The sequence below is a fragment of the Stigmatopora argus genome, chromosome 19 (genome assembly GCF_051989625.1).
Source record: "Stigmatopora argus isolate UIUO_Sarg chromosome 19, RoL_Sarg_1.0, whole genome shotgun sequence".
Classification (NCBI taxonomy): domain Eukaryota; kingdom Metazoa; phylum Chordata; class Actinopteri; order Syngnathiformes; family Syngnathidae; genus Stigmatopora; species Stigmatopora argus.
Genome location: NC_135405.1, coordinates 8,942,591 through 8,954,321, shown reverse-complemented (window position 1 = coordinate 8,954,321; position 11,731 = coordinate 8,942,591). Strand labels below are relative to the sequence as shown.

Below are 11,731 nucleotides of genomic sequence, written 5' to 3'. Positions count from 1 at the left end.
ACATGGTCTTTTTTTTAAAGAAATATAGTCTTACTATAATTGGTCTTTTTTCCCAGGAAAATAGCCTTACTATACATGGTCTATTTTTTTAAAGTAAAATATAGTCTTACTCTTTTTTTCAACAAATAAAAGCCTTACTAAACTGCATTGACATTTTTTGAACAAATAAATGCCTTACTATCAGGGGTGTCAGTAGGTCCTGAAGACAAAAGTGAAAAGAATTAATTCAGTTTACGTACCTCTTATCCTCACTAGGGTCACGGGGGGTGCTGGAGCCTATCCCATTCAGCTCGAGGCGGTATCAGTGGCCAGCCAATCGCAGGGCTCAAGGCAAGGGTCGGAAACCTTTGTGACAGAGAGAGCCATAAACAATTCATATATTTAAAAGTTATTCTTTGAAAATACATGAGCCAATAAATCAATGAGAGTATGCATGCAGAAGAGAATTATGATTTAAGCGACGGGGATTGACCCTCGTTCTAAGAACTGCGAGGCCGACATGTTAACCACTCGCCCACTAACCATGCAATTGGCAGCAACAACAGGATGTTGCATGCAATCCCAGCAAGTGTTGGAGAATGACTTCACTGAGCATTTTGACAGTGAAAAGACTTTGCGCACACTTAGGGTGACGGAGCACTTCGCCATGAGGTTGCTGCTTGTGATTCTTCTCATTGCAGGTAAGAACATCACAGTCAATGTCAAAGGTCCTGGCTGGTTACATACTTTGGGGAAAAAAAGGGATTAGTTGAGGAAAATATGTCTTCTTGCAGAGAAACTGCTTTGTATTTTTTACGATGACAGTTAAAAAGTGTTTTTGGAGACGAAAAGTTCTTGTACAAATACTCATGATAGCTTAAAAACATTTGTAGCAGTATTACTCGTTTTTTAAAATTGCCATGGGCTAGTATATTGTTGTTAAAAGTATTGAAGACAATTTGTAATTATATTGACTATTTTATAACTCAGTTTTTTCCAAAGTCAAGTTGTATGTGATTAAAAATGTTTTACTGTTCGATAATAATATTTAATGCCAAAAATTCAAAAAGGTTTTCATTCCAAGATTAAAAAATAAAACGCTTTGCATCCCTGCCCCCAAAAAATTCTTTACACAAGAACGTCTTTTACAAAAGTGTCTAAAGTATATCTTTCTCTTCCAGACGTGAGTGGTAACACTGAAATGATCCCGGTTACCTTTCCATGCGCCAGTTCACTTTGCTATAACATTTGGAAATTCGATTCAGAAAGAAACATTGCAATCATAGGTGAAGAAATAAAAGACAATGCGGAGTACCAGAAATGCAAAATGATACTCCGGACAGAAGAAAACGATGGACTTCATTACTGCAAAATGCCTACAGAGAAGTTTTTCACCTCTCGAAGCAGTAAGCGACATTACACAACATTACAGTCCAATATCAAAAGGATACAATTGTATTTACAATATGTTAACTATGAGTATCGAGTTAATCGTGGTGATTGGATGATCAAATTCATTAAAAAAAGACTAGGAGAAACTGAGAAGCGTTTAAGTCTAATAAATATTTCAGCTTGAGTTTGTTCATTTTAGTCATCATTTTTGAAGTTTCACAATTGAAAAAAAAGATCAATGCGACAGAAACTTAATCTATAAACGCACTGGATGAGTTTTGAGAATAAAAATGGTCATTTTCCTCACAGCCCGAATAATAAAAGCGTCTGTATTTACCATTTGGTTCTTTAAGATGTCCCCGAGATAAGAGTATCGCCGGGCAACACGGTGTCTTTCCAGTGCATCCTTCTGTCCTCCTTGACATCGAAGAGCTGCTCCCAACGCCGGTCTGAGATGCGCTTGACTTGGTTGGATCTGTCGGACCAGAAGATCCGGGACAACTCAAGTCATTGGATTGCTCGCAAGTCGCCATGTGACGTCACATTATCCGTCACCTTGCAAGCGCCCGGAACCAGAGCGTTCAAATGCCAGGCTAGCGCTGGAACGTCCACACAGAATTCAGCGGTGATGCGAGTCCAGGTGCCAGGTAAGGATGGGCAGGCTAATACGCTCCACTTATAATGGCGTTTTAACTAATATTACCATTTGAACATTTTAGCTGTCAAAGGGAGAAGGGGAAGCTTTGATATGGGAGTCCAACCTCAGAGTAGGGTACCAATTCTGCTTAGAAATACATATATGTATGACACCAAAGTGAATTTAACGTTGTGTTTCTAGACGAGAAGCGTGACTTTGCCATCGAGAAGCGTCACTTTGGCATCGTGGTGGCGGTGGTGTTGATGTGCGCCGCATTGACTGCCTTGGTTACCATGTTTGTTGTAATCAAGCGACGCAAGAGAGCTCGTAAGCATTCATTTGGAACTGTACGACCACAATAACACATAAATATATTCATTTTTGTCAATTGTTATATTATTCAAACACTCATTTCAGATCAGGCCAATGCCTCCGGTTCCGTCGTCAATAACCAAGAAGTAAGTGAGCTTTGATTTGGAACACCATTACACAAATTAGTTTTTTTTTTAAACCAGGGATCTCAACAATCTTTAACAAAAAAATGTCTGTGTTAAGACCTACCATATGCATGCATATCCATCCATCCATCCATCCATCCATCCATCCATCCATCCATCCATCCATCCATCCATCCATCCATCCATCCATCCATCCATCCATCCATCCATCCATCCATCCATCCATCCATCCATCCATCCATCCATCCATCCATCCATCCATCCATCCATCCATCCATCCATCCATCCATCCATCCATCCATCCATCCATCCATCCATCCATCCATCCATCCATCCATCCATCCATCCATCCATCCATCCATCCATCCATCCATCCATCCATCCATCCATCCATCCATCCATCCATCCATCCATCCATCCATCCATCCATCCATCCATCCATCCATCCATCCATCCATCCATCCATCCATCCATCCATCCATCCATCCATCCATCCATCCATCCATCCATCCATCCATCCATCCATCCATCCATCCATCCATCCATCCATCCATCCATCCATCCATCCATCCATCCATCCATCCATCCATCCATCCATCCATCCATCCATCCATCCATCCATCCATCCATCCATCCATCCATCCATCCATCCATCCATCCATCCATCCATCCATCCATCCATCCATCCATCCATCCATCCATCCATCCATCCATCCATCCATCCATCCATCCATCCATCCATCCATCCATCCATCCATCCATCCATCCATCCATCCATCCATCCATCCATCCATCCATCCATCCATCCATCCATCCATCCGCAACACGCTTATATATTTATTCATGTATTTATTTATTAACTTACTTATTACCTATCTATTTATGTCTAAAATGCCTTACCTATTTCTGCATCCTCACCCTCTTGCTACTGTGACAACGAAATTTCCCAAATACGGGATGAATAAAGTTATACGGCTACTATTTGAAATACAATACCGTAGACGTGGATGTGAAAAAAATGTGGGAATAAAAAGGCCATTACGGTGGTTGAGTGGTTGGCACATTCGCCTCACAGTTCTGAGATAAAGGGTTCAATCGTTGGCATGTTGTCTCTGTGCCCGCTTGAGTTTTCTCCGGGTACTCCGGTTTCCTCCCACATGCCCAAAACATGTATATTGCTCAGGGAATTGTATTTATTCATTTTGGGGGGATTTTTTTTTCCATTTTTTAAAGTTTTCCTCACCTCAGCTTGCCGACGATGTCATCTACATGGACGTGGACCATTCCGGCAGTCCGGAAAGAGTTCCTTTCCCTCAAGGAGGCGACACGGAATACGCCTGCATTCGATACCAGTAGGCCTTCACGTATATTATTGCTTCTGTAATAAAAGATGATTTGCATATATTGTCAGATGAGCGGAGTACTTATATGTATTTGAACAGTCTACCTCAATAAATAGAACTTCCTCTTATTTTATCATGCGACGAGGAAAGAATGACTTCCTTATTTCATGTTTTTTTTTTCTGTTTAGAGTGACAAAACGTCCTCGATGACATTTTTAATCTGAGTTCAGTTAGTTTTATTAAGTTATTAGGATATAAGAGTGTACTGTAAGGTAACGTTGTTCAATAAAATGTGCACTGGCGCACCGCAAAAAATGACTTTTCATGCTTATAAAACCATACTGTGCAGGTCTTTTTTATTAACTCATTTTATTCTAAGCCTATAAATTACTCTTTTAAAAAACACAAGTTTAATTTTTTTTGTCTTGGGGAAAAATACTTAAAATTAGAAATCATACAAATAATGTACTACTATTACAGTACTCAACCTCATCATTACATTTTTCATTAAAATCCTGGCAAAATGACGACTTTGCCTTAAAAATAATTCAATTATTTCTCTTAAAAGTCTCATAAAATTGATTTTATGACACAATGTCAATGTCGATTGACATCTGTCACTAAGGAAACATCCACATAGAGCTTTTGCACATTTTAACCAATCAGGTAAGCAAGCTGCCAATTTAAAAATAATATGAAAAAAAATCTTATTTGATAAAGTCTCTATAATCTGATTCAACTTTAAGAATAATCTTTTAACTGATCACAACCAGAACTAAAATAGAACAGGTTTTATAAAATAATGTTCCTATATATTTTCAGTGTGACTTTCATCTTATTTCTAAAAAAATATATATCACCAACTGATTATGAACTTATCTGCAATCATACACACACATGCACACACCCCTACACGCATACACTGTAACACACACGTCAATACACCGACTCAGCAGGCGAGAGACTGCCGGAGCCGGTCTTAGCGCTGCCCTATTTGCATTTTAAATGCTTTTAATTAGCTCACTCCTGTGTTGTTCACAGTGCATCTCCACACCTAAGAAGTGTGTGTGTGTGTGTGCATGCCTGAATGAGACACGGGAGCGACTGAGGGGGTGGACCATTGAGCGAAGGCAAAATGGGAGAATTTTAGGACCACTTGGGCCTCTGTGAAACAAAAGTGTCATCAGTTTACCTCCATTCATTTGGTGTCAATCCAAATAAAAGCGGAACATTTATATACAGAATATTTCTGCACTTTAAAGTACAATTGTGGTGTTAATAGATGAAAATAGCTCTATAAATTTGATATTTGGACAGATGTGCTCCTAAAATATGAGCTTTTATGACATGGATGGAAATCAGGCAATGAAACGTTTGACTGCTGTTGAGGGAATGAATGTCTAATCTATTTTGATTGGAAGGCGACCCCACCCCAACGCCCCGGTTCGAATGAATTGGGTGTTTATCGCAGTGAGTCGCAGAAATAAGTAGATTTATTTGATTAAATTTGGTTTGAGCTAAAAGACTGCTTGGTAAAAATCGAAGAGACACTTTTTTCCACCTCCAAATGATGAACAACTTATACTTTATGCGCTCGTCTTTCACAACAATTTCCCCATCTTCGTTTCAAAACGCCTCGAAACGTCTGATTTCAACACACTGGCCAGGTATGGAAAATCTTACTTGATTTGCACAACTTCCTCCCAACATCTCGCATTTAGGTGTGTTCACTTACGCATTCAGATGATAAGGTCAAAGCCGCGAAGCCGGTCCGATCAAGGCACCAGTTTGTCTGATGGGTCAGCGGGGGCCAAATGCTGCCGTCCCCCACTGTGTGTGTGTGCGCGCTTCCGTCAGTCGGGGGTTGCGTGTGGAACAAAAGGGCCTTGATGACCGAAATCCTGCAAAAGACAGAAGAGAGGTGTTAAAAAAGAGCAGGACGAGCTCCACGCCCAGTCTGAACGCTTTACGCTCCAATCCACAAACATGGCTCGCGATAGAATGAAGAACATTGCCGAGGCCCGAACAAATCGGAATAAACTTGATAAACCTACATAGTCACTACTTATTTTTCGATGTCAAAGGCAAGGGCAGGCATGTTGATGAGGTGTTATGGTTGAAATGAAAATCAAAATATAGAAAGCTTTTAAATGGGAAAAGTACTGGTTGAGTGTATAGCTCTGTTGTGCAAGATTTTCAAGATAAAAGCTGTCCATCAGTTCAACAATTTGAGATGCAAGCACTATATAGTGGTAGGGAACTTAACTCACTATAAAATAAAACATATAGAATGACTGTGTGTTTAACAACACATAACTTAGATTTTTTTTACTGCTACTGCTTCATGGGAAATGCAGATATTCATATTCATATACTGTAAGAACATAAAATTATACTTTGTTTATTTAATTTGCAAGATAACTGGGATTATTGGAATTTCCAGTATTTTCAATGAGTAAAAATGGTTTAAGTGCGAAATGGTTGGGGTGCACACACACAAACAGACACACACAATTCTTAAAAATGGACCACCATAAAAAAACAAGGGTCGTAGGAATGTCACCACGAAGCTAAATTGCTCTTAAAATATGAATAAATAAATGTAATATGTATATATAAATATCAATAGAATATGTAGCCTACAATGGGTCATGAAATTTTGAGCAAAAATAAATACTAACGGAGGGGAGATGGGGGTGTTTGTATTATTCATCATATATCAAGCAAAATGGCAACCACAAAGCAGGCCAAATTGTCAAGAATTTGTAATGACTTTGATCGACAGTTGACAAATAACCTTGAACTGTTGACAAAATAACATGTTACTCAAACTGAAAGTTCCCCACTGGGGGGTCCTTTTGTCTTAACACTTCACATTGAAGTTGACCCTGACTGCGCCACTGTGAAAGGGGGGAGGAAAGGAGGAGGAGGAGGAGGAGGAGAAGGAGGTGGAAGAGGAGGAGGAAAGAGGAAGGGGGAGCGGTTTCATTCCCGATGGACAATTTCCTGAGTGGCCCTTCTCGGCTTGGCGTCTTTGTCACCTTCTACGGACACGATGGAGTGAGGACGCGGCAGTCAGGAGCACCGATTTGGGACATTTTGGTGGAGAGCCGAGCAACTCGTGCTTTTCCTCGATTCCTGCGGGACGTGAACGCATCACCGCAGGTGAGTTTGGGACTCACCTATTCACATGAAACTTGTGGGGAATTTGGCTTTTGCTATTTAACGCAACTTTTTGTTTCCCCTTGTATTAAAAGTTGGGGATTTTTGTTACACCCAAAGCTTTCAGGTCGTTTGGGCGGGGGTTTCATTACAGAACGGTGGACTTTGAGTGACGATCAACACACGTGCACGACATGCATTTGAATGGAGTCTTAGAGAAATAAATGGATTTATTTACGTATGTGTGATGGAATGTGATGGCACATGACAAGGCTTACTTTATTCAAGTAGTGTGAAAGGTTATATGGTAAGTGACTGTGGGGGGAGTAACAAACAGCTTAAACTTAACCTAATTTAAAGACAGTGTACAGGTATGTGAATGCCTTGTTTCAATTGCTGTTATTGTTTTGCCTTATTTTCAGTAAATGTTAGTTTTGTATTGTACAGCCTTAGATCGAACATTTTCCTATTTCTCCGCTATCCGACAGTCATGATTCAGAGGAACGAGGTGGTGCTGTCTATCCTGAGTGAACTGCAGGAGGCCACAGAGTGCTCGGGCCTGGACTCTCTCATTCTGAAAGCCCTGGAGGTGGAGCGACTCCTGGCTCCCTTCCCGCTGCCCCGCCAGCCCTGTCAGAACTTCCCCGAGTGGGTCGGCGTGGACGACGTGGCCTGGCGTTTGTACCCCCGAGACGCTCCCACGGACCTCCTGCCGCTGCGCTGCAAAGGAAAGAGCAACCTGTTGTTCGACGCGGCAAGCACGCTGCTGGTGGGCAATAGTGGGCTGAGCTTGGAGCTACAGGTGAGGGTCCATCGTCACTTTACTGGAAGGCTTTGGGAAGAGTTGACTTGGCCGGTCACCGCATCAATATCTGTCCTGAGCTACCATTTTTATACCACCCACCCAACAGGTCAGGGCGGTTGTAGAAATGGCCCTGTGGAAGAGGTACTATCTGTCCGGGATGATCGACTCCAAGATGATGCTCCAGGCGGTCCGCTTCAGCCTCTGCGCCGAGGAGTCCCAGGCCATGCTGAACCTGTCGGCCAGCGTCCTAGAAGCCATCTTCGACGCGGACGTAAAGGCCTCCTGCTTCCCTGACTCGTACGCCAACATGTGGCACGTGTACGCGCTGGCGTCCGTGCTTCAGGTCAACATCTACTCGATCTACCCCATGTTCAACCACAAGATCCGCTCCTACTTCCACCGCGTCATCCGACCCAGGACCTGGCCCAAAGAGTGCGAGCCTCGAACCTTCCACATCATGTGGTCTGGCCAGCTGCAATCCCAGACTTTGTTCCGACCCGATCACTTCGTGGCGCTGGTCCGCATTAACGACTTTGCTTCGAGTTCGGCTCAGAGCGAGGAGCTCCCCAACCGGGACTCTCAGTTCTCCTACACTAGCCTGAAGGACAAGTACAACATCACCAAGAGGACCTTCTACCGCTGGAAGAGGCAGTCTCAGGAGCATTGCAAGAAGTCCACCGCCCGCTACGAGGCCAAGTACTTCCTGCAGGCGTGCTACCTGGAGGGCAAGCTCATCCCGCTGCACCAGTTTAAAGAGTTCTTCCCAGAAGTCTCCAGGTCGTCGTACTACAACTGGAAGCAGGAGCTCCTCAAGTCGGGCGGCACTTTCTCCACGCCGTCTTCCACGGGAGAGATAAGTCCCGGCGAGAGCACGGAGCAGGAAGCCTGGTCTTCTCCCGAGGGCCGACAGGATGAGTCCGATCAACAAGACAGCGTGGCCGGCCTGTTCGGCCTCAACCTGGGGCATCTGGATCTGGAGCGGGCCCAGAGTGTGGCCCACATGCAGCAAGCTAAACGCTGCCTACAGAACTGCATAGCCACCAACGCCTCCTTTCCATTCAGGCTCTTCAAGCGCAACTTCCCAGGCATTTCCAGGTCCACTTATTACAACTGGAGGAGAGAGGCCTTGCTGTTCAACGGAGGCTACAAAGCCAGCAGCTCAGACAGCTCCGACGCCGACAAAAGCCAAAGCCCTAAAAGCATCTCGCCGGCATTGCAGACCGCCGGGGAAGGCCCTCCGCGAACGAGAATCTGCAGGCGAAGCCACCGAAGCTTCCGGTTGGCGTATGTGAGCAAGAAACAACTCCGAGATTTCGCTAAGATGCTGGTCCGTAGGTCCAAATTGTCCCTTAGCCAGTTCAAGCTCAGGTTCCCTACGTTGTCCCTCTGCTTCTTTTGGCTGTGGAGCAGCGGCAAGAAAAAGAGGACAGTGACGATGGAACTCTCCGACGCGAAAGCCGAGCAAAGCCCAACGGCTAGCGTCGATGTCCCCCGTAGCCCAAACGGGCCGCCGTTTGCGGAGGTCGACCCGTGCATGGGTGCCTCCGCCGCTGCTCCCCCGGCCGCCCCGCTTCCCGAGTGCGGCCTGGCGAGCTTCCCGCCGGGCTTCCCGCCGTCTATGGACGTGGTGGCTCTGGCCAACTTCAAAGCCAAGGCCAAGTTGTTTCTGCAGCAGCGCTTCGAGGAGAAGTCCTTCCCCACGTTCAAGGAATTCCGCTCCTATTTTCCCTTCACTCCGCGTTCCACCTACTACATGTGGAAGCGGGCTCTGCACCACGGAGTCTCGCTGGTCCACGGTTGAAGCCTCGCTCATCTTCTCAGTTTGGAAATTTGCACATGTGTGAGACTGCGAGTGGCGGGTGTGTTCAAACCCTGCAGGCAAAAGGCAGTTCAAAGCCTGGATTTCTTGCTAAGCACCATACTGGGCACTCTTTACCATGAACTGTTGTACACTTTCTGCATTCTATTTGTAGGAGCCAGGGTTCTTGCAACAGTCTTTTTAAAAGCCCTTTCGCTGATTCAATCACTCTTTAGTAACTTGCACCAAATACCAACACACTGTGAATGTACCATCTTAACCAAATGCACCTTTGTGGTTTATCCTGAAGACGCTTGAATGTAAAAGAAGCTATTTTCATTTCAAGACTACCTATATTTCCATTTGACTGTCATGAGCTGCCTTTGTAGGTCCACTGTTAAACTTTTAGTACTGGAACAATAAGTGTGACATGGTTTTGTATTTGTCTCTAGGCAAATTCGGCTAGAAGCGTTTGAAAAGTCTACTGACCACATTATCAAGTATTTGGCTTTGATTTAAAGTGGATCACTTTTCCATTCCAAAGTGGACCCTAAAGTCTTGATGGCTTTCAAACGGAACCTCCGCTTATATATTTTGAAGTACTTTTAAGCATTTTTTGAATTTAGTGGGTCGGGTTGTGTGTGTTTCACCTCTTGTGTGCATCTTATTGTGCTCATGCTAATAAGGTAATGGTCAAGGGTGGAGAGAAGGGGGTTCTTAATTGTATGCAAGGGGATCAAGGTGGTGGAGATAAGGGTTGTTTTTTTGTGTGTGTGAAGGGGGTTCAAGTAGTGTAAAGAACGGGTGGGGGTTGTCTCTGTAACTTTGATCAAGTGATACCACCGCTCACTTGTAAAATGTCAGTGAATTGTTTGATAGAGGATGCAAATTTTGACTTCCACTTGTCTGATCACATTTATTCCAGAGTCAAGATGCTATTGATAATAAATGTTTTTTTTTAATTTTATACAATAAGAGATGACCCTGTTGACAGATTGTCACTAATTCTAATAAAATTCACAATACATGAATTGAAATGAGATTCATTTCAGCGTGTTAAAAATTAACATGACTGAAAACCATCACTTTCCCTCTTTGTAATGTATTTTATCCATTAGTGAGACTTAATGTTTTCTGGAGGAAGATATATAAAGTCACTCTTAGCTTAGGTTGATTAAAATGTTCTTGCAAAATTCAATGATGATATGACTGAAATAAATCTATGTAAATTCTATTTACGTGTATTTAAAAAAAGCTTTAATATGAAGTTTGGGTGGTGAATTTGGGATTCATCAAAAGTGAGCCAATTGACTTTCGTGCTGTCAAGTTATTAAATGGAATAATACATAAATATTTAATACACTCACTTTGACAGATTTTCTCTGCATGTTATATCTCACTACAGAATGTTAATGCATACTACATTGCTAAATATTTCCACGTTTTTTTGTTTGTTTGATAAAAGCGACATTGCTGGGCAGCTTTTAAAGTGTTAATGTGAGGAGTCGGTTATAATTCTGGAATTAATGAAGGTAAGAAGGTCTTGGGAGAATTTGGCTTTCGAGTGGGCTTTCAATCAATGTCTTGATTGGATAAAAAAGTTAAAATGTGGTGGATTTGGGTTGTCTTTCCAAGTATTTAATCAGTGCAGAGTTGACGCCCACAAATGTATTGACAGGCAACTACATTTGTATCCAGCAGATGCCAGTAGTGTAATTCTTTCTCACAAGACTATTATTTGGGCTGGGGATGGGCTGCAGAGACTTTACAGCATTTTGGCCTAGGTTTTTATTACATTTAAGACTAAAACCAATTTCAAAAACACATTTAGGTCAATTTTGAAAAGATGACCACTAATAACCATCTAAATTGAATTTGATTTGTCTATCGCCATCAATGGAAGGCCAATGAGTTCAATAAAAATCTACATGTAGCTATAAAATGAAAACAAAATCTGCAGCTTTGGACAAAACAGTCATAAATATTCCCTAAAGTCCATATGCACGGTTGCCATTCTATTGTTATCCATCATAGCATGAAAATATACACTAATTGCATAATAAAAAAAAGAATGCACATTGCACTCTGGGTGGCAGGAAGAGACAGTCAAAGTTAATAAGTGAGTGTCTTCATCTGTCATGACAAGACTTCATAAAG

At 42.7% G+C, this 11,731-nt stretch overlaps 2 protein-coding genes across 2 annotated transcripts; both read left to right on the top strand.

The window, feature by feature from the left end:
* Positions 1-553: 553 nt before the first annotated feature.
* Positions 554-3,822, top strand: dicp3.1 (diverse immunoglobulin domain-containing protein 3.1). The gene is made up of 6 exons (XM_077587929.1): positions 554-680; positions 1,725-2,018; positions 2,091-2,138; positions 2,210-2,335; positions 2,426-2,466; positions 3,715-3,822. Exons 1-6 carry the CDS (start codon positions 554-556, stop codon positions 3,820-3,822), a joined length of 744 nt encoding a protein of 247 aa, XP_077444055.1.
* Positions 3,823-7,461: 3,639 nt separating this feature from the next.
* On the top strand, positions 7,462-9,577 carry vrtn (vertebrae development associated). The gene is made up of 2 exons (XM_077588001.1): positions 7,462-7,773; positions 7,883-9,577. Exons 1-2 carry the CDS (start codon positions 7,462-7,464, stop codon positions 9,575-9,577), a joined length of 2,007 nt encoding a protein of 668 aa, XP_077444127.1.
* Positions 9,578-11,731: the final 2,154 nt, after the last annotated feature.

Bases quoted from the DNA above. Each gene is read 5' to 3' on its own strand.
- dicp3.1 (XM_077587929.1), top strand. From the start codon at position 554: ATGCAATCCCAGCAAGTGTTGGAGAATGACTTCACTGAGCATTTTGAC. The intron at 681-1,724 runs GTAAGAACATCA...TGGTTCTTTAAG, and splicing joins TGTGATTCTTCTCATTGCAG to ATGTCCCCGAGATAAGAGTA. The intron at 2,019-2,090 runs GTAAGGATGGGC...TGAACATTTTAG, and splicing joins GATGCGAGTCCAGGTGCCAG to CTGTCAAAGGGAGAAGGGGA.
- vrtn (XM_077588001.1), top strand. From the start codon at position 7,462: ATGATTCAGAGGAACGAGGTGGTGCTGTCTATCCTGAGTGAACTGCAG. The intron at 7,774-7,882 runs GTGAGGGTCCAT...CCCACCCAACAG, and splicing joins GGCTGAGCTTGGAGCTACAG to GTCAGGGCGGTTGTAGAAAT.